Genomic DNA, 24224 nt, shown 5'->3' with positions numbered 1-24224 from the left:
AAATGAACCCTTGGACTTATACTGCCTTGCAGTTCTTTCTAAATGTTATATATGTCTTACTGCCCTCCCAGTAAGGGTTTCCTTGAGGAGAGGACCTCATATCTAAAACTTATGTTCTCTCTCCCATAGCAAGGAGGAGTTCACTCGGAGTAGAGAAGTATTTGCTGCAATATCTCCCTTCACGTATCCTTCTAACTGCTTTGATATACCAAAGTAGGATTAAGACTCAATTCAGTCACGATGATAGTGCTATTCACCAGATTGTGCCTGATGAGTTCTTTAGCAAATTCAAAGGAAGAAGAAGCGTTGTCCATCAAGCTTTTGAGTTCTGCCTGAAATTGAAAAAGGAAAGGCTTAGGAAAACGCAAGTATACAGTCCTTACACCACATATTTTTACAACGTTTTATAGTTTACAAGGAATTTAACACACTATTTCATTTGTTTCTCAGGACTCTGAGAGTCAGTGTGATTATTATCCTCATTTTACAGATGAGAACATCAAGGCTTATAAACATTACATGACTTGAACCTTCCAATAAGCAGCAAGTTTGAAACTGGTCAACCCAAGCCTGAAGATTTCTACTTTGCAGAGCAAAGGTGATAAAGGAGCTAAGTTTTTCACAACTGAGGTTGATTCTTCAATGTGATCATTCCACCTATACCCTGAACTCTCATAGTACCTCCTTCCTGCTGAACTGGCCTTTACTTACATACCATAATTAAAATACCTTCTCCTATTATTTATTAGACCTATCAGATCTCTTCTGTATTCTCTCACCCTTTTAGCTCCCCATAGAACAAATGGTCAACCATTTCTAGCATTCTCACTAACACCCTCGATTCCCTTAGCCCTTCCTCAGCTTTCTGTTGTTCCTGACTTGCCAATCCATAATTTTGAGTAATCTTCCTCTCCTCCTTTTTCTACTTCCATCAGTAGGTAGCTAACCTTTTCAGGATAAAATAATTAAATTTTTAAAAATTTTATTTTAGAGACAGAGAGAGAGCAAGCAGGGGAGAGGGGCAGAGGGCTGAGGAGGGAGAGGGAAGGAGGGAGGGATGGAGAGGGGGAAAGAGAGAGAGAGAGAGAGAGAGAGAGAGAGAGAGAGAGAGAATATCTTAAGCAGGCTCCATGCTAAGCGCAGAGCCTGATGTGGGGCTCGATCCCCTGACCCTGGGATCATGATCAGAGCCGAAATCAACAGACGCTCAACCAACCGAGCCACCCAGGCTCCCCACTATTTAAATTCTCGATTGTTCTCACTAACCACTACAAACTTGCTCTACTTGATCTCATATGGGATTGTGCATCTACCTCAGCAATGCTTTTATTAATCCCTTCTTTTGTCCACAGCAGCAATTCTAAAGTGTTTGGTAATATTAGGTTAGATCAGCAATTTTCAAGCTTTTTGATCTCAAGATCTTTTTTATAGTCTTAAAAATTATTAAGGATCCTAAAGAGCTTTTGTTTACATGGGTTATAGCCCACATAAATAGCGCACACTACAATATACATTGTATTAGAAATTAAAACAGAAATTTTAAATTATTCAATTAATCAAAAATAATAATAAAACCACTATATATTAACATAAATATATTTCATTAAGAAAACTGCATTTAGGGGCGCCTGGGTGGCTCAGTCAGTTGAGCGTCCGACTTTGGCTAAAGTCATGATCTTACGGTTCGTGAGTTTTGAGTCCCACGTAGGGCTCTATGCTGACAGCTCAGAGCCGGGAGCCTCCGTTGGATTCTGTGTCTCTCCCTTTCTCTCCTCATTCATGCTCTTTCTCTCTCAAAAATAAATAAACATTTTTAAAAATTGCATGTAGGGGTGCCTGGGTGGTTCAGCCAGTTTAGTGTCGAATTCTAGGTTTCGGCTCAGGTCATGATCTTGCAATTTTGTGAGTTCAACCCCGATGTGGGGCTCTGTGCTGGCAGCACAGAGCCTTCTTGGAATACTCTCTCTCTGCCCCTTCCCCCACTCACGCTGTCTCTGTCACTCTCAAAATAAATAAATAAACTTAAAAAAAATCCTTGCATTTACCACTGCAAAAATTTAGTGAGAAGAGTAGTACTGTTCCATAAATTTTTGCAAATCTCTTTCATGTCAGGCTTAAAAGAGGACAGCTAGCTTGGCATGTCTGTATCTGCATTGGATCTATTTTGAAATCACGTCGTCTCTGGAAAACTTCAGTGCACACTTGAGCAAATGAAAGTGAAAAAAGAAAATCTTTTAGTAAGATGAGGATAGTTCTGATTCAGGCAGGACCAGCCAGAACTCAGGGGAAGGCAAGTGAGATGCCTAGGGCACAAGATTTAAAACAGTACTCACTGGGGTGCCTGGGTGACTCAGTTCGTTGAGCATCTGACTTGGGCTCCGGTCATGATCTCACAGCTCTGTGAGTTTGAGCCCCGCATCGGGCTCTGTGCTGACGGCTCGGAGCCGGGAGCCTGCTTCGGATTCTGTGTCTCCCTCTCTCTCTGCCCCTAACCCACTTGCATTCTGTCTCTGTCTCTCTCAAAAATAAATAAACATTTAAAAAATTAAAAAAAAAAAAAAAAGCAGCACTCACTGCACAAGCAAAGATGTCTAACACCATTAGTCATCAGAGAAATGCCAATCAAAACCACAATGAGATTCCACTTCACATCCAACAGGATGGCTAGCATAAAAAAGGCAGATAATAACTGTTGGCAAGGATATAGAGAAACTGAAACTCCTACATACGGCTGGTGTGAATGTAAACTTGTACAGTTACTTTGTAAAACAGTCTGGCAGTCCCTTAATTAAATAGAGAGTTCCATATAACCCAGCAATTCCTCTTCTAGGCATATACCCAAGACAAGTGGAAACAGGTCCAAAACATGTCCAAAAACACGTACACAAATGCTCATAACAGCATTATTCATAATAGGAAGTGGAAACAACCCAAATGTCTATCAGCTGATGAATGGAAAAATAAAATGAAATATATCCACACAATAGAATATTATTTGCTCATAAAAACAAATGAAATAGTAATACATGCTACAGCATGATTAACTTTATAAACGTTATACTAAATAAAAGAAGATAATCATAAAAGTTCACATGTGGGCGCCTAGATGGCTGGTTGGTTGAGCATCCAACTCTTGACTTTGGCTCGGGTCATGATCCCAGGGTCATGGGATCGGGCCCCATGTCAGGCTCTGGGCTGAGTGTGGAGCCTGCTTAAGACTCTCATTCTCTCTCTCCCCTCCCCCGCTCTCTCAAATTAAAAATTTTTTTTAAATTTTTAATAAATTAAAAGAGGAAATATTCTGCATGAAATGTATCTTTTTACATTCAAATTTTCTGTGCCCTTATATTTGAAACATATATTAGGGTTTTGTCTTTTAAATCTAATTTGCCAATCTTTGTCTTTTAATTGAGAAATTAAACCTTTTAAATATAACATATTATAATATAATTAGGGGCGCCTGACTGGTTCAGTCAGTGGGCATGCAACTCTTGGTCTTGGGGTCATGAGTTCGAGCCCCACTTAAAAAACATAGAATCTTTGGGGCACCTGGGTGGCTCAGTCAGTTGAGCATCTGACTTCAGGTTAGGTCAAGATCTCACAGTTCATGGGTTCGAGCCCCATGTTGGGCTCTGCACTGACCACGTGAGGCCTGCTTAGAATTCTCTCTCTGCCTCTCTCTCTGCCCCTCCCCTGCTCATGTTCTCACTCTCTCTCTCTCTCAAAATAAATAAATAAACATTAAAAAAAATCTTAAAAAAAATAAAAAATATATATATAATTATAGATAATTTAAATTTGAAAAAGGCAAAACAATGAGGTTTTTAGAAGATAATACCAGAGAATATGATCTTGAGCCAGGAAGTCCTCTTAAACAAAATAGAGAAAGCACCAAACATAAAGAAAAAGATAGTTTTGACAATGTTTCTGCCTACAAAATCCTTGATAAATGTTAATATTTACTGAGAGTTTGCCATGTACATCAAGTTAGGGACTTTACGTACATCGTATCGCTTAATCTTCACAGCAGGCTATAATAAGTCAGTCTATTACTTTCCTTACTTTGCAGGAGGTTAAGTAGTTCACCGAAGGCCGCACAGCTGTCACCCGGGAGTAGAATTTGGGTCTATCTGATTTCAAAGCTCCTGTTCTTAACCACTACCCTGGAAGCCTTTCCAGTTTGGGGGGCAGATTTTTTTTAAGTCTTTATCCTCTGAGGGGTGCCTGGGTGGCTCAGTTGGTTGAGCGGCCACCTTTGGCTCGGGTCATGATCTCCTGGTTCGAGGGTTTGAGCCCCTCGTTGGGCTCTGTGCTGACAGCTGAGAGCCTGGAGCCTGCTTCAGATTCTGTGTCTCCCTCTCTCTCTGCCCCTCCCCTGCTCATGTTCTGTCTCTCTCTCTCTCTGTCTCTGTCTGTCTCTCTCTCTCTCTCAAAAATAAACATTAAAAAAATTTTTTTTAAAGCCTTTATCCTCTGAAACTAGCATTCTCCTTCCTTCCCCCAGCATCTTATATTCACTGCTTCTATTGCTTCATCATCTAATTGTCATCCTTCTGTCATATCCTTTATGACAAATTCCAGTCCAAGCAATTACTCACCCACTCCTCAACTCCTTGTTGTCTAGATCCAACCCCCAATGATAATGATATGCTAATCATCAGAGTAGGGAACTGTAGGAAATCCTAGTTATGGTACCCAATGGCTTTTTCTCAATCTTCATCTTTACTGACCTCTTTTGAACCTCCCCCTTCTTTGAACACAATTCTCCCTTAATTTCTAAGTCATACTTTAAGTTTCTCATTCAACCAATATACTGAGTTGACACCAACTTTATGTGTGCTTTGTGCCAGGTACAGGGATGCGAACGTCAAAATAAAGTTTCAAACCTAAATAAACTTGTCTAGATTAAAGACAATTAGGCAACTACCAAATAGTACACATGATACTTTATATATTATATATATACAATCACATAAAAGAGCTAAGAAATTTCATCTAAAATTGCAGTTAACTCTATGGGTTTTAGAGTCAGATAAACAAGGGTTTGAGAGCTGAATTCATCACTTGTTGTAAAATTTTGGGCAAGTTATTCAAAATACTTTCAAAATTAAGTGAGTCATTATAGATTACGTCATGCTTACTAGAGAAGAGCAGAATGCTACTGGTGTTTGTAGAGAGCCTGAGCCATATAAGGTTGAACCCATTATCCAAATTACTAGAGGAATGCCTTATTTTTAAATGGTTTGATAAAATTATTAGTAAACACAAACAGCTAAAGTTCCCCCTGCCAAAGCTTGTCAGGGTACATTTGACATAGTCATCTACTGCTGGAAACATTATAAAATTAGTATGTAAGCTGCACAGACACAATTTCAGATGAAAAAGAATGCCTTTTAGAGACCGGAGATGCAGCTTGGTGCCCTGGCTTGGGTAATGCCAGACCTACAGAATATTGGTTAACCACGCTACCCATACGAGACTACGGAAAGAGCATGGGCAGACAAAATGTAAACATTTAACAGACTGGGAAACATTGGAAAAGTCCCCAAGATTAACTCAAGGTAGAAAAGCGAGAATACATTTTGTTTATTTGTTCTTACCAAAGGCTATAAACCCGAAAGAGATCAAACTGCAAACCAGTTGACTATTAAACTGCTAATGCTGGAAACCAGCCAGTTAGGCAGACTGCAGGGACTATTTGGTTGAAATGAGCACACCCAAGAACGTATTTTACATGACATATAAATGGACTGTTCAGTGGCAAACTAAGCAGATGAAGTGGCGGGCATCTGTGTTGCCACAACAGACCACCCTTCACCAACATAAACCACAAATAGTACTCCTCCCCTCCCCCACAATTACGAAACACTGTTTCACCCATTAGTCGAATCTGCTGTCGTGTCAATAACGTTCCTCGCGGTTGCAGTTTCACTGAATTTTGCTTGGATACAGTCAGTTCGCTGGTTTCAGTTCCTTTCCCTCCTCCCCCAGTGGCACAATGCCAGCTGGAACAGTTTTTTGGGCAAGGGTGGGATTTTGTAATTTTGACACATGCACAAATTTTACATTTGAAATTTGGTGGCTTCTGACATCAACTAAAATAGTGGTTGAGGAAGTAATTTCCAAGCATGGCCTCCGTCATACAGTTAACCTAAAAATAACCTGTATAGGGGCACGTGACTGGCTGTGGAATGTGTGACTCTTGATCTCAGGGTTTTAAGTTCGGGCCCCATGTTGTATGTAGAGATTACTTTAAAAAAAATAAAATCTTAAAAAAAACCCTTATATATTATGTAAATAAATAAATAAATCTCTGTTAATAGATATAGTATAGAATATACCCTCTCCCTCTCTATATGTGTGCATGCATGAGTGTGTGTGTGTGTGTGTGTGTGTGTGTGTGTAGAGTGTTAAATAAAAGGGAGTCCCATGTATGGCCTCCTATGTACTCTCAGTTTCCTTACAAAGACAGCTATAACAGGGGTGCCTGGGTGGCTCAGTCAGTTGAGCATCTGACTTCAGCTCAGGTCATGATCTCACACCTCATGGGTTTGAGCCCTGCATCAGGCTCTGTGCTGACATCTCAGAGCCTGAAGCCTGCTTCAGAGTGTCTCCCTCTCTCTCTCTCTGCCCCTCCCAGCTTACCCTCTGTCTGTCTCTCTCTCAAAAATAAATAAACATTAAAAATTTTGAAAAAAAAAAGATGCTATAACAGATTTTATCCACAGGATAAGGGAAAATAAATAATATATACCGAGCATTTTGCATAGTGCCTTTAAGTAACTCAATTTCTAAATTTCTTTTTTTTATTAAAAAATTTTTTTTTAATTAATTTATCTATTTTGAGAGAGGCAAAGAGAGTGTGAGTGGCAGAGGGGCAAAGAAAGAGGGAGAATCCCAAGCAGGGTCTGCACTGTCAGTGGAGAGGCCATGCAGCACTCGAACTCATGAAACCGTGAGATCATTACCTAAGCCAAAATTAAGAGGTGGAGGCTCAACCGACTGAGCCACCCAGGAGCCCCTAATGTTTTGTTTTGTTTTGTTTTGTTTTGTTTTTAAGTAAGCTTCATTCCCAACGTGGGGCTTGAACTCATGATCCGGAGATTAAGAGTCACATTCTTTACCGACTGAGCCAGCCAGGTGCCCACAATTTCTAAGTATTTATAAAATGCTTACCAGTATTGCCTCTTGGGATGACCCTACAAGAGATGCTGAATTGTACCAAGTAGAATAAGGCATTCCAAGAAATGAGAATGTTATATGCAAAGCTCTGAGAGCAGCAGAGTGTGGTGTATGGAACAATGTCGGTGGCTAAACTGGAGAGGACAAGGCTAGAGGCAGGGAAATTATTGAAAGATGATAAGAGAGATGACGAGTGCCCAGACTAGAGCAGTGGCAGAGGAGAAGAGATAGATCAAAGAGATATCCAGGATGCAGAACTGATAGGGAGTGGTAGACAATTAGATGGGGGAGGAAGAAAAAGACTGATGGAAATCCTAGGTTTGTGATGTGATTTCCATGCTGGCGATAATGAACCACACAGCCACAAATCTATTTTAGAGGAAGAAGCAGAAGTGTTTGGTGTTGACATATTTAAGTTAATGTAAAGCATCTAGGTAAAGATCATCTGCAATATAGTAGACATTCAGAATTCAGAAGTCAACATTTTTTTAGAATACCTAATCAATATAAATACTTATATAATTGGTTCTTATAGAATCACCCTGGCAAAGACAAAGGGATATTAATCACGAGTTAACAGATTATAACAGAGTTTTATGACTGACCCAGAAAGTATAGGGCTAGTCAAACTGGAATTAAGTAAATTAAAAACAAATTTCCATCACTACCTCAGCTGCTTTGCCGTTGTAAAGGCGAAAATGATTACAGGCCTTAAGATTGAGTGCGATGGTGCTTTCAGGGATTTGCTGAAGGTAAACTGCCAGAACTTCCTGAGACACATCATAGTAATCCAGCTTGTAGTAACACAGGGCCACATACACATTGAGGGCAAGGTATTCCCTATTAGGTGAAAGGAATAAGGGTTAACAGTTGAAGTCTACTTCAGAGAAATGTTGTCAAACGACAAAGACTTTTTTAATGGTAAAAAATGGACAGCCAGGCGGAGAAAACCTGAATTTGCCTTTCGAAGAAAGAAACCAAGATACCATCAGTGTGATATTTTTCTTTTGTACTGTAATATTTGGGCGTTTTAAGTAGAATGAAAGATGACAACAAAAGGAGAAAGGGAAACATTCAACTCCTACTCGTTCATGTTAAAAAAAAATGAAACTAACGTACTGGGCAAAAACTAAATGAGCACATGCGGTACAGGGGACTGACACACAAGAAGCAGACTCGATGAGGGAGGGGGAAATGGCTGGGGTGCAGGTAAAACAAAAGGAGAGACGGCAGGTGGGTGAGACATTTGGGAAAGTGAGAGAGAGACCACATGGTCAGTGATCAAAGTTGGAATGTTAATTCTCGGGAATGGTTTATTTCTAATTTTGTCAAAACGTTACCTACGATGTAATACAATGCTGAAATGATACATTTAGACCATGCATTTTCAACAGGAGTTAAGAATTCTTCTGAAGAAATGGAAAATCGTACTCATTTAAGTATAAAGCATAGATATACGTTTGAGATGTAAATGGACACACGGTATATCTGTGGTTTTAATATTTCATGAGAAGGTGGCTGGGGAAAAGAAGTCCAAAAAGGCTCTCTGGAAGGGTGATAACGAAATGAAGGTGGAGAAATCCTGATCTGGAGAATAAGGAGTTCTTAATGTGGCCAGATTATTAGCCAAACACATTTGAACCCATGGTGATAATAGATCGAAACCATACTGGGTCCTCAGCCAAACTGTTTCCAGGAAAAAAAAGAACAAAATGAGATTCTGAGTAGAATAAAAGGGCACAGACCTGTTATCTAGCAGTATTCGCTTATAAATATCAATAGCTTCTTGGTAGTGAGATCGCATATAGTGGATTGAGGCCAAACTGAGTTGATCTTCTGTGATATCCTGAAGATTCTGATGAAAGTTCATCAACTTCTTCTCATCATTAAACTAAAATTGTCAGAGGAAAAAACACATGAAAAGATTCATATTAGAGAACAGTTAATCAATACCTATGGTACAGAGATTTTAACTCCTCCTTCAACCACCTTGTCTCTCTGTTCTCCCTATTTCTCTTCAGTTCCTTATCTTCTCTTCTGTCTCCTTCAGAGAAAGAATGAAAACAGCCTCTGGAGGCATAGACTTGACAATGGAAAACCTTTAAGTCACAGCTAATAACCACCTTCTTCCTTCTTCTTCCTATTTCTTTCTCCCTTTTCTTTTTTTCTATGTCTTTTTATTGCTTTCATTTGCTGTTTATAAGAGAGACATTTTAAAATATAAAGACACATGGGGAGCCTGAGTCAGGCTCAGTCAGTTAAGCATACAACTTTGGCTTAGGTCATGATCTCTTGGTTTGTGGGTTCGAGCCCCTCATCAGGCTCTGTGCTGACAGCTCAGAGCCTGGAACCTGCTTCAAATTCTGTGTCTCCCCCTTTCTCTGCCCCTCCCCTACTTGCACTCTGTCTCTCTCTCTATCAAAAATAAATAAACATTAAAAATGTTTTTAAAACATAAAGACACAGTAAGATAGAAAGTTTAAAAGTATGTCAAGAGATATAATAGACAAATACTATACAAAAAAGAGCCAGTGTAGATATACAAATATGACAAAGTAGACTTTACGTGAAGAGGAATTTCTAGAGATAAAGAGGGGCATTTCATAATGATGTTTTAATCCACTAGATGGATATAAGAATTCTAAATTTGTATGCACTTAATGATACAGTCTGGAAAACATGTAAAGCAAAAACTGAAAGAACTAAACAGAGAGATAGATAATTACAGTGTGATGTTTTTAAATGCACCAATTATTTTCATATATTGCCCATGGGTGATGTGTAAAATAATTTAGCAATATCAATGAAAATCTTTAAAGTTGTTCAAATTCAATTAACTCAATAAGCTCATTTCTAGGATGTTCAGAATAACATTTTTGTAATTAAAATTAAAACAATCTAAATGGAAAAATAAATAAAACAATCTAAATGGGACTGATTCCTTGATTTCTCTTTGTGCTGCTTCATTTTTGGTGTACAGAAATGCAACAGATTTCTATACATTAATTTTTGTTTCCTGCGACTTAACTGAATTCATGTATCAGTTCTAGCAATTTTTGGGTGGAATCTTTTAGGTTTTTTTTTTTTTAACCAAGTTTTCTATATAGAATATCATGTCATCTGCAAATAGTGAAAGTTTTACTTCTTCTTTGCCAATATGAATGCCTTTTATTGCTTTTTGTTGTCTAATTGCTGAAGCTAGGACTTCCAGTACTATGTTAAATAACAGTGGTAAGAGTGGACATCCCTGTCTTATTCCTGACCTTAGAAGAAAAGCTCTGTTTTTCCCTGTTGAGAATGACATTAGTTGTGGATTTCTCATACATGGCCTTTATTATGTTGTGATATGTTCCTTCTAACCCTACTTTGTTGAGGGTTTTTATCATGAACGGATGATGAACTTTATCAAATGCTTCTACTGTATCTATTGAAATGATCAAAAGGCTCTTATCCTTTGTTTCATTAATGTGGTGTATCACATTGGTTGATTTGCAACTACCGAACCACACTTGCAGCCCAGGAATAAATCCCACTTGATTGTGCTGAGTGATTCTTTAAATGTACTGTTGGATTAGGTTTGCTAGTATTTTTTTTTTAATTTTTTAATGTTTATTTATTTTTGAGAGACAGAGAGACAGAGCATGAATGGGGGATGGACAGAGAAAGGAGGGCACAGAATCTGAAGCAGGCTCTAGGCTCTGAGCTGTCAGCACAGAGCCCGACGTGGGACTCGAACTCACGAGCCACGAGATCAAGACCCGAGCCGAAGTCAGACACTTAATGGACTAAGCCACCCACGTGCCCCTGTTTGCTAGTATTTTATTCAGAAATCTTATATCCATGTTCATCAGGGATATTGGCCTGCGGTTGCCTTTTGTAGTGGAATCTTTATCTGGCTTTGGTATCAGGGTATGCTGTTCTCATACAATTAACAACACAAGAAACAACAGGTGCTGGTGAGCATATTAACAAAGGGGGACCCTCTTACATTGTTCTTGGGAATGCAAACTGGTGCAGCCACTTTGAATACAGTATGGAAATTCCTCAAAAAGTTAAAAATAGAACTATCCTACAATCCAGCAATTGCACTACTAGGTATTTACCCAAAGAATACAAAAATACTAATTCAAAGGGATACATGCACCTTGATGTGTATAGCAGCACTATCTACAATGGCCAAATTATGGAAAGAACCCAAATGCCCACTGACTAATGAATGGATAAAGAAAATATGGTATATATTTACAATGGAATATTATTTAGCCATAAAAAAGAATGGAATCTTGCCATTTGCAATGATGTGGATGGAGCTAGAGAATATTATCCTGAGCAAAATAAGTCAGTCAAAGAAAGACAAATACCATATGATTTCACTTATATGTGGAACTTCAGAAACAAAACAAACGAGCATAGAAAAGACAGAGAGGGGCAAACAAAGAAACAGATCCTTAATGATGGTTACCAGATGGGAGGTGGATGGGGGAATAGGTTAAATAGGTGATGGGGATTAAGGAGTTCACTTGTGAGGATCATGGGGTATGGAATGTATTAAAAATTTTTAAATAAATAAATACATAAATATGATCTAAAAGTCAAATAACTACGAATTGTTAAAAAAATTATTATGATACATGATACAATGAAATGTTTTTTATAAAAAACATTTTAAAAAGTCACAGTCTTAAAGACTATTTGTGCCTCAAGGATATGCTCATAGTATAAAGATAGGTAGAAAAAAAAGCAGAATATAAAAATATATATTCAACATGAGTCTCACTCTTGCAAAACAAAGAAATGCATATATAAATATGCATACAAAAAATAATTATCTTAAAAGGAGATATAATATACCAAAAGATTGAAATGTAGTTAGCTTTAAAAATGGTAGATGTTATTTCCTTTTTCAATTTTTGTTTACTTACATTTTACCTAATGGAATTAATGTGTAACTTCTTTAATATGGAAAATTATTTGAAAAAAAAAAATTTGATGACCAAAATTATTGCTATAAGGTAATTTTGAAAAGTGTGTATGTATTTCTAGAAATTAAGACAAGGTGTCTTTGAATGTGCTTCCAAGAGACAATAGGAGACAGTAGAAAGAAACTAATCTTGAATAACTGCTACTTAAGAAGAACTAAGATCTAACATCTCTTAATAAATTAGTAGGGTAAAGAACATTAAGGGAAGAAAATCTTATAAAATTAACACCTATATTCTATTTGTTCTACAAATTCATTAACAAGCATTTCTAGTTAATTATCTTTCATCAGGGGCACCTGGATGGCTCAGTCAGAGGACTTTGGCTCAGGTCACGGTCTCAAGGTTTGTAATTTTGACCCCTGCATCTGTCTTCGTGCTGACAGTGCAGAGCCTGCTTGGGATTCTCTCTCTCTCTCTCTCTCTCTCTCTCTCTCTCTCTGCCACTCTCCACTTGAACACGCTAGCATGCTCTCTCTCTCTCTCTCTCTCAAAATAAATAAAACTTAAAAAATTTTTTTAAATTATCTTTCACCATTGTTTTTAATAAGAAAGAAAAAATATTTTAAAAACAAAAAGTGTGAAACAAGAACATAAATACCTTATGAGCCAAGTGGAAGAGGAGGCGATTTTGAAGTCGACTTTTTGGAGCTAGAAAAAAAAGTTCAAGCTACTTATTAATTGTCAATGGCACTTAGTCCCCTGCAAGAATAACATGAGACAGGGGCGTCTGGGTGGCTCAGTCCGTTAAGTGTCGAACTTCAGCTCAGGTCATGATCTCACAGTTTGTGAGTTCGAGCCTCACAGTGGGCTCTGTGCTGACAGCTCGGAGCCTGGAACCTGCATCAGATTCTGTGTCTCCCTCTCTCTCTGCCCCTTCCCTGCTCACACTCTGTCTCTCTCTGCCTCAAAAATAAACGTTAAAAAATTAAAACAAAAAAACAAACCATGAGACAAAGATAAAACTTCCCAAATCCTACACACATGATCATGATATGTCTCTATTATGATATATATTATTTTAGCCTGTTCTCTACTTACAGTAGCAGGAACAGCATCAAGAACCGGGAAAACAACATTGTAAGGTTCTATTATTCCCCAGCACTTGTTCTACTGGATTCTATGATGGTGACCCACAGCACAGCACACACAATTCTGGTAGCAGCCACCGCCGTGCTGTCCACACACTGATCAAACACTGGAAACAAACAGCTATGTTTATCTCATGTCATGTAGGAATCCACTCTCATTCAGTTGTGCTTCCCAGTATTCATTGTCAAGTCCTTCTGAAATCTCTTTTTCCACAATTATACAGCCATAGTTTCTTAAATACTAGCCCGATCTCTACTCCATAGATCTAGCATGATAATCTGCCACCCTGAAACAGCCAACCAAGAGAAAACGTTAACATCTTTCGAGTTCCAAGTCTCCTCTGCACTGTTGGAGAATTTTCCTAATCCTAGATACCTAACCCCGTATCTCTTTACAGGAAAAAAAATGATACTTCAATGTATTAAAAAAAAAATTTAGGGGCACCTGGGTGGCTCGGTCGGTTAAGTGTCTGACTTCGGCTCAGGTCATGATCTCACAGTCTGTGAGTTCGAGCCCCGCGTCGGGCTCTGTGCTGAGAGCTCAGAGCCTGGAGCCTGTGTCAGATTCTGTGTCTCCCTCTCTCTATGCCCCTCCCCTGTTCATGCTCGTCTCTCTCTGTCTCAAAATAAATAAACGTTAAAAAAAAAAAAATTTATACAGAAAGAAGGATAGCTACCTTGATCACTTTCTATGTGTCTAATACTGTTCTCACAGATAAAATCTAGAAACATGAGATAAAATAAGTGACTTAAAGGCCCTATAACAAAATTAAGAAAAACTACATTAGTACATGGGAAACAGTTTGGGTACAAATCAAGAAAGGCTTCAAGTTCCACAGTGTCCATGAATTTGAGCTGGAATTGCTCCTAAATATGTATATATCAGTTAATTCTCTAAGAATTCTACCCTGGGAATTTGTTATTCTTCCCTAACAAATTTCATAACAAATGTTCCTTTCCCCCCTTTCTCTACATTTCTTTGAATTTAATTTGATTCAGGGCACCTGGGTGGCTCAGTCGGTTGAGCATCCGACTTCCGCTCAGGGCATGATCTCACGGTTCGTGAGTTCAAGCCCCACATCAGGCTCTCTGCTCTCAGCGCAGAGCCTGCTTCAGATCCTCTGTCCTCCCCGCTCTCTGCCCCTTCCCCGCTCACGCTCTCTTTCTCAAACATAAAATAATAAAACACTCAATTTAATTTGATTCATACTGTCATTATTCTTCATCTTTCCACCCCTGATTCTCTTTGCCCAATTCTTATTTGCAAGTTGATGCCCAGTTCTTGTTAGACGGCTGTCAGGACAGGTCAAGCAAATGAAAATAAGTCTGGATTCTTTAAGCGGAAATTACTTGGCTTCTCATTGAGAAACAGGGAAAATAGCTATAAAACCCACATCCATAAGGGCTTAAACAACTACACCAATTCCTACAATAACATGAACATCCTACCATAGTGAGGCTTAAGAAAGATAACTTGCTCTTTGTTTCTCTCATCCTTTTTTTTCAGCCTCTGGGGAGGTGGGGGAGAGGAAGCACCACGGAGATTAACTCTCTCTTTAAAAGTAAAATTGCTAAGGTTCAATATTCTTTGAAGAATAAAGCTATTTTTTAGTTTTCTTTTTCTTAATTATTATTTATTTTTTTATTTTAGTTAGTTAGTTTTTAGTTTTATCATGGTACTTGGTTTTTCCTCAGTAAAAAATGAATTGGGGCTCGTGGGTGGCCCAATCCATTAAGCGTCTGACTCTTGATTTCTGCTCAGGTCATGGTCTCACGGTTCATGAGTTTGAGCCCCGTGTTTGCCTCTGCGATGATAGTGCGGAGCCTGCTTGGGATTCTCTCTTTCCCTCTCTCTCTACCCCTCCCCCGCTCACAAGCACATGCTCTCTCTCTCAAAATAAATTAAAAAAAAGAAAAAGAAAAAGGAATTAAATAAGTTTTAAAATCTCCAAAATAACTCTTACCATTAGTGATGAATACTAGATATTAAAAGGGGCCATTTTACCTTTAAATCCAGCTGCTTCAGCTTGTTTATACATTCCAAGAAAAAAGTAGGTACAGGCTAGGTTCACCCAGACTTCAGGATTGCAGTTTTCCTCTTTTGTTGCACTTTCATATTCCTGAAATATACATTAAGCAGGGATCTCATTTCAGCCGTAAAGCAATCGATGAGCCATTCTTTTGTAAGGAATAGGATTTCTTACTGAGACTGGGCAACTTCACATTTAGGGAATCCTATATGCTTCTCAACTGTTCTGTACCTTCAAGGTTACATACTGAAGCTATAGCTCAATCCTACCCACGTGGGCTGTTGTGCACACAATCTTAAACTGGTTTTTCCCCCGTTTTAACACTGATCCATGAGCTAACAAACTGCAAAATTTAAAGTAACTAAAATATTTTATTTTTGCTAACTTAAAAAAAAATGGGTACATGGGTGGCTCAGTTGGTTAAGGGTCCAATTCTTGATTTCAGCTCAGGACATGAGCCCATGGTTCGTGAGTTCAAGCCCTGAGTTGGGCTCTGGGCTGAGAGGGTGGAGCCTGCTTGGGATTCTCTGTTTCCCCCTCTCTCCCCACTCGTTTCTCTCCCTCTCTCTCTCTCTCTCTCTCTCTCTCAAAATAAATAAATAAACTTTAAACATAAAAGCTACCTTATAAGAAATATATAGGTTTGGTTAACTTAAAATCTGATAATCTTAATATACTATAAATATTGTTTCGTTCTAATTGTTTTCTGGGTTAGTTTATTTGGCTTTACATTCTATTTCTTTTAAGAGTTTATTTTATTATTATATTTTTAATTTTTTTTTTTTAACGTTTATTTATTTTTGAGACAGAGAAAGACAGAGCATGAACGGGGGAGGGTCAGAGAGAGGGAGACACAGAATCTGAAACAGGCTCCAGGCTCTGAGCCATCAGCACAGAGCCCGACGTGGGGCTCGAACCCACGGACAGTGAGATCGTGACCTGAGCCGAAGTCGGACGCTTAGCCGACTGAGCCACCCAGGCGCCCCTTATTATTATTATTATTTTTTTTTTTTAATTTTTTTTTTCAACGTTTTTTATTTATTTTTGGGACAGAGACAGACAGAGCATGAATGGGGGAGGGGCAGAGAGAGAGGGAGACACAGAATTGGAAACAGGCTCCAGGCTCTGAGCGGTCAGCACAGAGCCCGTCGCGGGGCTCAAACTCACGGACCGCGAGATCGTGACCTGGCTGAAGTCGGACGCTTAACCGACTGCGCCACCCAGGCACCCCTATATTTTTAAGTAGACTCCCCGCCTAACACGGGGCTCGAACTCACAACCCTGAGATCCAAGAGTCCTATGCTCTACTGACTGAGCCAGCCAGGTGGCCCCATTTGGCTTTACATTTTTTTTTTTTTTTGACATTTATTTATTGATTTTGAGAGAGAGAGAGAGAGCATGTACACATGCAAGCTCAAACAGGGGAGGAACAGAGAGAGAGAGAGAATCTAAAGCAGGCTCTGAGCTGTTAGCTCAGGGCAGAGCCTGACACAGGGCTTGATCTCACAAGCCTGACATCATGACCTGAGCTGAAATCAAGAGTCAGATGCTTAATTGACTGAGGCACCCAGGTGCCCCCTGGCTTTATATTTGAAAAAGGTATTTTTTTCCTGCCAAGTGCACCTTCTGAGATTTACGTTGTCAACCACATTTTCCATATACCCTATTTACCAGTCTTTACCAGATTCCTTTGTTTCTTTTTCTTACTACATATGGGCTACTCTCTTTTCCCTATACCTTTTTTTTTTTTTTAACGTTTATTTATTTTTGAGACAGAGAGAGACACAGCATGAACGTGTCATGAACACAGCATGAACTCTGAGCCGTCAGCCCAGAGCCCGACGCGGGGCTCGAACTCGCGGACCGCGAGATCGTGACCTGAGCTGAAGTCGGACGCTTAACCGACTGAGCCACCCAGGCGCCCCATCTTTTCCCTATACCTTTCAAAAATACCATCAGCCTCTATTGTCTTTTTCATATCTTCCCTTTGCCCTAATTGATTTTGTTGTTGTTGCTGTTTTTAATGTTTATTTTTGAGAGAGACAGACAGACTGCGAGTGGAAGAGGGGCATAGAGAGAGGGAGACACAGAATCTGAAGCAAGCTCCGGGCTCTGAGCTGTGTCAGCACTGAGCCTAATATGAGGCTCAAGTTCACAAACTGTGAGATCATGAGCTGAGCCGAAGTAAGACATTTAACCAACGGAGCCACCCAGGCACCCCAGTTTTTGTTGTTTTAAAGTTTATTTATTTATTTTGACAGAGAGAGCATGTGCGAGCAGGGGAGGGACAAAGAAAGAGGGAAGCAGAATACCAAGCAGGCTCCGTCAATGCAGAGCCTGATGTGGGGCTTGAACTCATGAAACGTGACATCATGACCTGAGCCAAAATCAAGTCCTCTGCTCAACTGAATGAGCCACCCAGGCGCCCCTGTTGTTTTTGTTCATCATCTTACCTCATTACCTGACCTTGGACACTTTCATTCTGGTTATGCAGGTTTTAAAATAACCTTAGATTACATTTTGGGGGTAAGAATATGTGGTAAGTATTTAAACAATTTCATTTATGATTTAAAAACTGTTTGACTAATGGCATCTAAAATTTTATCTAGATTCATAATCCTATAGATTGCTCATTAGATAGTACTGTTTAGGGGCGCCTGAGTGGCTCAGTCGGTTAAGCGGCCGACTTCGGCTCAGGTCATGATCTCGCGGTCCGTGAGTTCAAGCCCCACGTCAGGCTCTGTGCTGACAGCTCAGAGACTGGAGCCTGTTTCGGATTCTGTGTCTCCCTCTCTCTGACCCTCCCCTGTGCATGCTCTGTCTCTCTCTGTCTCAAAAATAAATAAACGTTAAAAAAAAAAATTTTAGGTAGGTACTGTTTACAATGACAAAGAAAAACAACTTTCAAAACTGCACTTGCAGAAATATAAAGATAATATAATCTTTCCTATCTAAAATGAACCAAGAAAAATAAAAATGAACTTTTGAGGAAAGCATCATGGAAATTTTATCAAAAGGGTTTTTTCTTCTCCTGAAGCTTTCCTTAAGAAATACTAAGTGAGATTTGAAGAATCTCACTAGTATATATGCAAAATCAAAGAGCAAACAAGATATATATATGTGTGTATATATATATATGTATATAAGTATATACGCTTGAACACATATAAAAGATTTATGAAGCAATACATCAAACAAAAGCCAATAGTTGCCTCTGTTAACAAAGAAATAGAATTGGGAAAGGGAGATAGGATGACTTTTTTCTTTTTCTTTTGTTCCCTTCTGTATTGTTTGGATTTTACTAAGAGCATGAACTATTGTACTTCAGAGCTTAATAACTTTTTCAAAACCCTTCTGTTACAATTTTTAAAAATTGTTTTAAGTTTTATTTATTTATTTTGAGAGAGAGAGAGAGAGAGAGCATGAGCAGGGGAGGGGCAGAGAGAGGGACAGAGAGAGAATCTGCACTGACAGTGCAGAGCCCGATATGGGGCTTGAACTCACCAACCGTGAGATCATGACCTGAGCTGAAATCAGGAGTCAATGCCCAACTGACTGAGCCACCCAGGCGCTCCATACCTTTTTTTTTTTTTTTTACTAACCTCCAAAGCTCTCTTGTAGTCACCCAGGTGAAAAGCACAGTATCCAATCCACAAATTAGTGTCCTCTTCTTGTTCCCCAACATGCCGTTTGAACTTCAGGTTAAAATTTCATTTAAAAAAAACCAGAAAAACAGAACAAACAAACAAGAAACATGAAAAGCTTTGAATAAACCCTCTGTTTAAAAAAACTGCTATGTTAAGCTACGGATGAACAATAGGAAATTGAAAGTAACAGAAGCAAGACAATAACATTTAATTAAGTCTATATACCTAAGGAACTCAGCACAATTACCTTCTAATTGTCACAGAGAATGTATCTGTATATTTCTTAAATGATGCAATAGCTATCAGAATCTAAATTTTATTTATTTTGTGAGGCATCATCAAAAGGCTGGAACAATTATTGTTACATAGCAACTGAAACAGGCTATACTGAAACAACATATATAGCCACATGATCTTCCCAATTCTTTTCAAGGTTAGGAATTAAACGAATTTTAATGTTTGACTTCTATATTATCCAAGAAAACTATAACACAGATAGATTATTTCTTAGATATTCACAAGATGAAAATTTCTCGTTCACTTAATATTTCCAGTTGAAAGAAATGCATAATTTCAAATATTTCACGTTCATTTTTCTTTTTCTTTTTTTAAAATGTTTGTTTGTTTATTTATTTATTTATTTATTTATTTATTTTGGGGAGCGAGAGAGAGAGAGCACATGCAAGGGAAGGGCAGAGAGAGAGGGAGACAGAGAATCCCAAGCAGAATCCCAACATGTCTGGGACATATTAAGGAACACAAGAATTACGCGAAGTATCTAACGCCAAATAACTGAAAGTTAGAGATTAAGCAATGAACTCAAGGCTACCAGAGCCAGAGAAGGTAGCAGCAGGGACTGTCACAGCCCACTGACTCCAACGCCTGTGTTCTCACCCTCCATGCTCTATGCATTCAAACTCACACTTCAAGCCTATCCCGTTAGTGCACACATATATCTTTGATAGGTTATGACCTTCTGCTGAGAACGAATCAGTAAATCGTTCTGTAACCCTTGAACAGGTTTACCATGACCTGTGAGAATTAAGGATATTCAGAAGCCTGGCCTCATTTTTGTCCATTGTGAGAAAATATATGTGAATTCCCCAGGCAACAAAGTCCTGTTTTCGAGGAAATGAATGAGGCTTTTGAAGGAGGAATCTGAACTCCCATGGTTAGGTGAGAGTTTTCCATTCTACAGGCTGATAAACCAAAAACATGGATAAAAAAAAACTAAATAGGGAGCCGACACATATCGGCAGATCACTGCTACAGAATATTGGGTGCCTTGACTGTGACAAGATGAAGACATCCAATGATACTTTCTGGTCTGGGTAAGAACTTACTCCTATAGTTAATTCCATACATTAGAAATCTTCTTTTCGCAAAATGCTGTGGATTTGAGTACAGTGCCTTAAGTCTGAAGACATTCTTATTTGAAGCCTTCCTGAATTTGCCCCAGGAATTACCGGGAGCCAAAGGAAAGCTCATGAGACTTCCTCACCGCAAACCATGGCAGTTCCCATTCCCATACCTCATGGCACTTGACAGGCCACCTAAGAATGTAAGCACAGAGCAGAGTCTCCCTGACAACCTGAAAGTAGTGCAAGATTACACAGTAAGGGAAATGTGGTTGTTGTCTAAAAAGAGAGAAGAGAAATAGAGACCGACAAAAATTAGACATATACCTACCACTTAGTCCACTGACTTACAGAGCTAGAAGGTCCTTCCAAGTCAACTTCCCCACTTTAATGATGAGAAAGCTGACACCAAAAAAGTCAAACAAGATGCTCAATATCAGAGCTAGTAAGAAACATAGAACCACACGTGGAAGATTGAGAAATACATAAAGCTCACTAAAACAATCATTGTTGACAGATTATAAGTAAGATAGCTGGAGTAGTAATTCGGAGAAATGACTGGCAAAACACAACTGGGCTATGCCGTCAAAACTCTTCAACTCTTCACTGTTTGGTGTGCTCCTTCATTCTCCTACAACATGTGATTCCCACAAAGCAGTTTCTCAAGGTGTAGTGTCCTTGGATCATCTACGTCAGAAGCACTTGGGCTACGTGACAAAAATGCAGGTTCCTGAACAGCACCATATTGTAAAGAATCAGAAGCCCTGGGGTGCCTGGGTGGCTTAATCGGTGAAGCATCCGACTCTTGATTCAGCTCATGACCTCACGGTTCATAAGATGGAGCCCCACGATGGGCTCTGTGTGGAGCATGGAGCCTGCTTGGGATTCTCTGTCTCCCCCCCCCCCCCCCGCTCCTCCTCTGCTCTCTCTCAAAAATAAGTAAATAAACATTAAAAAAAAAAAGAAAGAACCATAACCCCTAAGGCAGGAGTCGAGGAATGTATGTTTTAATAAGTACCCTAAGTGATTCTGATGCATATTAGAAGCTGAGAAGTACTGCCATAAAGATTTGAAATATTTTCTGAAGATAGGGTATTCTAGGCAACAAGCATGAAGCACCATAGTATTATTCAAATGATTCAAATTTTATAAGATATAAGAGGAACAAATCATAAATTGGTCAGGGGTTGGGATAAACAATGTGTGAACTGATACTGTATCCAATGTCCCTCCAGAGTTTTAGCTGAATTCACCATCAGTGGGACTAGACATAATTAAAAGCGTCCCTCAAGAAGTAAGCCGATCTTGTTAGTTCATCTTTAATCAGGTTTATCGTTAACACGGAATCTGGAACCTGTGCCAGACTCGATTTATAGGAAGCCCCCCCCCCCCAAAAGCATACACCTGTTCCAACAGCACAACGTTGGAATGCAACCAGCGTTCACCCAAGCATTCATCCATATTCTGGTATTCACCTCCTAAGAAGCAATCTTCTTAGGACATTACCTCCAATAGGGTAATAGCTCCAGTGAAATCTCTTTGTGAAAGTAGCTCCTCTAGTTTTGGAATCTTCCTACCTTTCTTCTTTCTCTTGTCAGCGTGCGGTAGGTCCCCGCCTACAGCAGGCTTGGCCCTTGAAAGCATCTGTGAAAGAAGCAACAAAGACAGCTGTATGATCCAATTCCGATGGTCAGATTTAAACTCAGAGTAACAGCTCCAGGATTTGCATGTCAAGTCCTTAACAACCAACCCCAGGGAAGCCCATTCAAACTCTTTGTAACAACTATTTTACTAAAAGGGCCATCACCCTGTACTTGGGCTGAACCCAACAGCTACTACATGTTATCTTCTTTATCAATTCATTAGAGCGGGGTAGGAGATGCTTTGGCGCAGCTTCTCTCATCTCAGTCTTCCCTTGGTCTGCTTTCCATCCCACGCGCAGCCTAGACGTGAAGTGGAGAAGCGGGAGGGAAGAAAGCATCGAGGTGTTTACAGTCGCATCCTCGTCTTCCGTGAGAACGTGGGTAGGGCAGGGAGATCATCCTCCGCTGACACTCCTAGACTTAACCCAAAGTGTGTTGAGAACCTCCGATCTCCAAGTCTAGGATCCACTCAAAGTTCTCCTCCCTCATTGTTCAGAGCCACTAACCATCTTGGGAGTTGGTTCGGTGAGCCTCTTCCCCAGACGGACAGAAAAGGCCCAGCCTTAGTGCCTCTCTGCATCCACACCGCTGGCTCCGTCTCCACGGCAACCCCGCGGGGGTGGGGTCTGGTTCGCCGCGCAGAAAAGCTCCCAGGGGAACCCGTGCCCTCCGCGTTTTGGTTCCGCTCCCTGCTGCCGCTGCGAGAGGAGAAGTTCTCCCCTCAGGAGGAGAGGCAGGGTTTGCTGTGCTGGGAGTGAACGTTTGTGTCTCTACTTAGGGCTTGATTTTAAGAACAGGCGGATTAGAATGGTATTCTTTTTCCAATATAAGTTTCCTGGGAAAGTCATTTTCAAGGACCACTTCCGATTTGGACCGTGTTGGGTTCCATAGCAACCCCCGGCGCTGACTGGCACGTGATCTGCGGCCTCCGGTCTCCGGGAAGCTTCGAAAAAAATCGCTGAACCGAGGAAGTTGGCGTTTACAGGTGGGAGTTCACCAAAATAGTTTATTATTTACATAGATAAACATAATCCGTAACTGTAATAAGTGTATGTTGGTTGGACGACTTAATTTATCTACTTTACTCCTGACCCGAATTAATCTGGCTGCATGCGTCGGGTGAAATCCCCGCATTGTGGAATTTAGAGCTGGAAGCAATCTTAAAGGACATCCAGTGCAACCTTTGTAACCAAACCAGACATTTCGTCCGCTCGATGGGCGGCAAGCCAATAACAACCGACACGGAGCTTCCGCAGTCGAAGAAAGGCTATTTATTGCTGTGGCGCCACCCAGAAGCGGGAGCGAATGCTCAAAAGTCCCAAACTCCACCGTGCTTTACAAGCAGGGTTTTAAAAGGGTGAAAATTCAGGGTAAGGATCCCAGGGCCTTGGATCATGCTGATTAGGGATTAGGTCATCTATGACATTTCCTTTCTTGATCATCTTATCCCTTCTGGCGTCTCCGTCTGGTTTCGGTGCGATGGTAGTGAGGTGGTCGTTCTGCTTCAGGGGCCTGGTCGTTCTGCTTCTAGGGGCCTGGCAGATTGCATTGGTGAGGTCATCTCTAGAGTACAAAGGCAAAAGTTCTACATTCTGTAACTATCGCTAAGCTAAAAAAAAAAAAAAAATTCCCTTGGGAACATGACACACTGTGTTTGTTATCTCAGGCAGAACAGCATCCCACAGACTTGGGGCGGCAACTTTCTATTATTTCCTGAGGCATTTTTACAGGTTTCTTTTACAGTAACTAAGGACTACGGGACTCTGGTCAGAGGCAGCTGGGAGCAGTATGTCTAAATTGTAGGGTCTGTGAGGGCTTGCATCCCCAGTTTCGTACTGAGAATTAGCCAACTAAGAAACTAACATCTGGAGTATTTCCAAGTGTGTAGGTAGTTGTGGCATAGTTGAATTACATTACATACAACTGTAGATAACCAGCCCTGTAGAGACTCATGTATACCATAAGATCATAGAGGCAGCTATGGTTTCCTAGATTCTTTTGCATCCTGCTCATGCTCCAGCCCCCGCCTCCCACCACCTGTTACTTGGAGAATAAGTAAATGACCACATACCTTAATTCACGGATACATACACTTTTATGTACACACAAGTATCCTTATATTCAGACACAGGAACATAGACTTAAGAAATGCGAAAATTCACCACCACTATACTTGTAATTCTTTTGGTTCCAAATATTAGAAATATCTCTACTTTTGGTTGAGTTTAAAACAATCATTTTCAGGGGCGCCTGGGTGGCTCAGTCGGTTAAGCATCCGACTTCAGCTCAGGTCA

The 24224-nt window shown here is 40.0% G+C and overlaps 1 protein-coding gene across 5 annotated transcripts in view; it reads right to left on the bottom strand.

Moving 5' to 3' along the window:
- IFT56 (intraflagellar transport 56) overlaps positions 1–23463 on the bottom strand; it is a 48017-nt gene extending 24554 nt beyond the window's left edge. For 4 of the 5 annotated variants that reach the window (XR_007460106.1, XR_007460107.1, XM_049641941.1 and 1 more), the window contains exons 1-8: positions 22437–23463; positions 21794–21931; positions 18885–18977; positions 15258–15372; positions 12763–12812; positions 8928–9073; positions 7851–8022; positions 258–332 (exon numbers count right to left, since the gene is read on the bottom strand). Coding sequence is in view for 3 of the 5 variants with exons in the window: in XM_049641941.1 (XP_049497898.1) it covers positions 258–332; positions 7851–8022; positions 8928–9073; positions 12763–12812; positions 15258–15372; positions 18885–18977; positions 21794–21931; positions 22437–22439 (792 nt within the window). In the remaining 2 variants the exon portion in view is untranslated. Of the gene's footprint in view, positions 1–257; positions 333–7850; positions 8023–8927; positions 9074–12762; positions 12813–13202; positions 13360–15257; positions 15373–18884; positions 18978–21793; positions 21932–22436 lie in introns of those variants that run through there. The other variant, XM_049641943.1, reaches the window with a different exon arrangement.
- Positions 23464–24224: the final 761 nt, after the last annotated feature.

The sequence above is a fragment of the Panthera uncia genome, chromosome A2 (genome assembly GCF_023721935.1).
Source record: "Panthera uncia isolate 11264 chromosome A2, Puncia_PCG_1.0, whole genome shotgun sequence".
NCBI lineage: Eukaryota > Metazoa > Chordata > Mammalia > Carnivora > Felidae > Panthera > Panthera uncia.
Note: the sequence above shows the minus strand (reverse complement) of the source record. Positions and strands in the feature narration are given on the sequence as shown.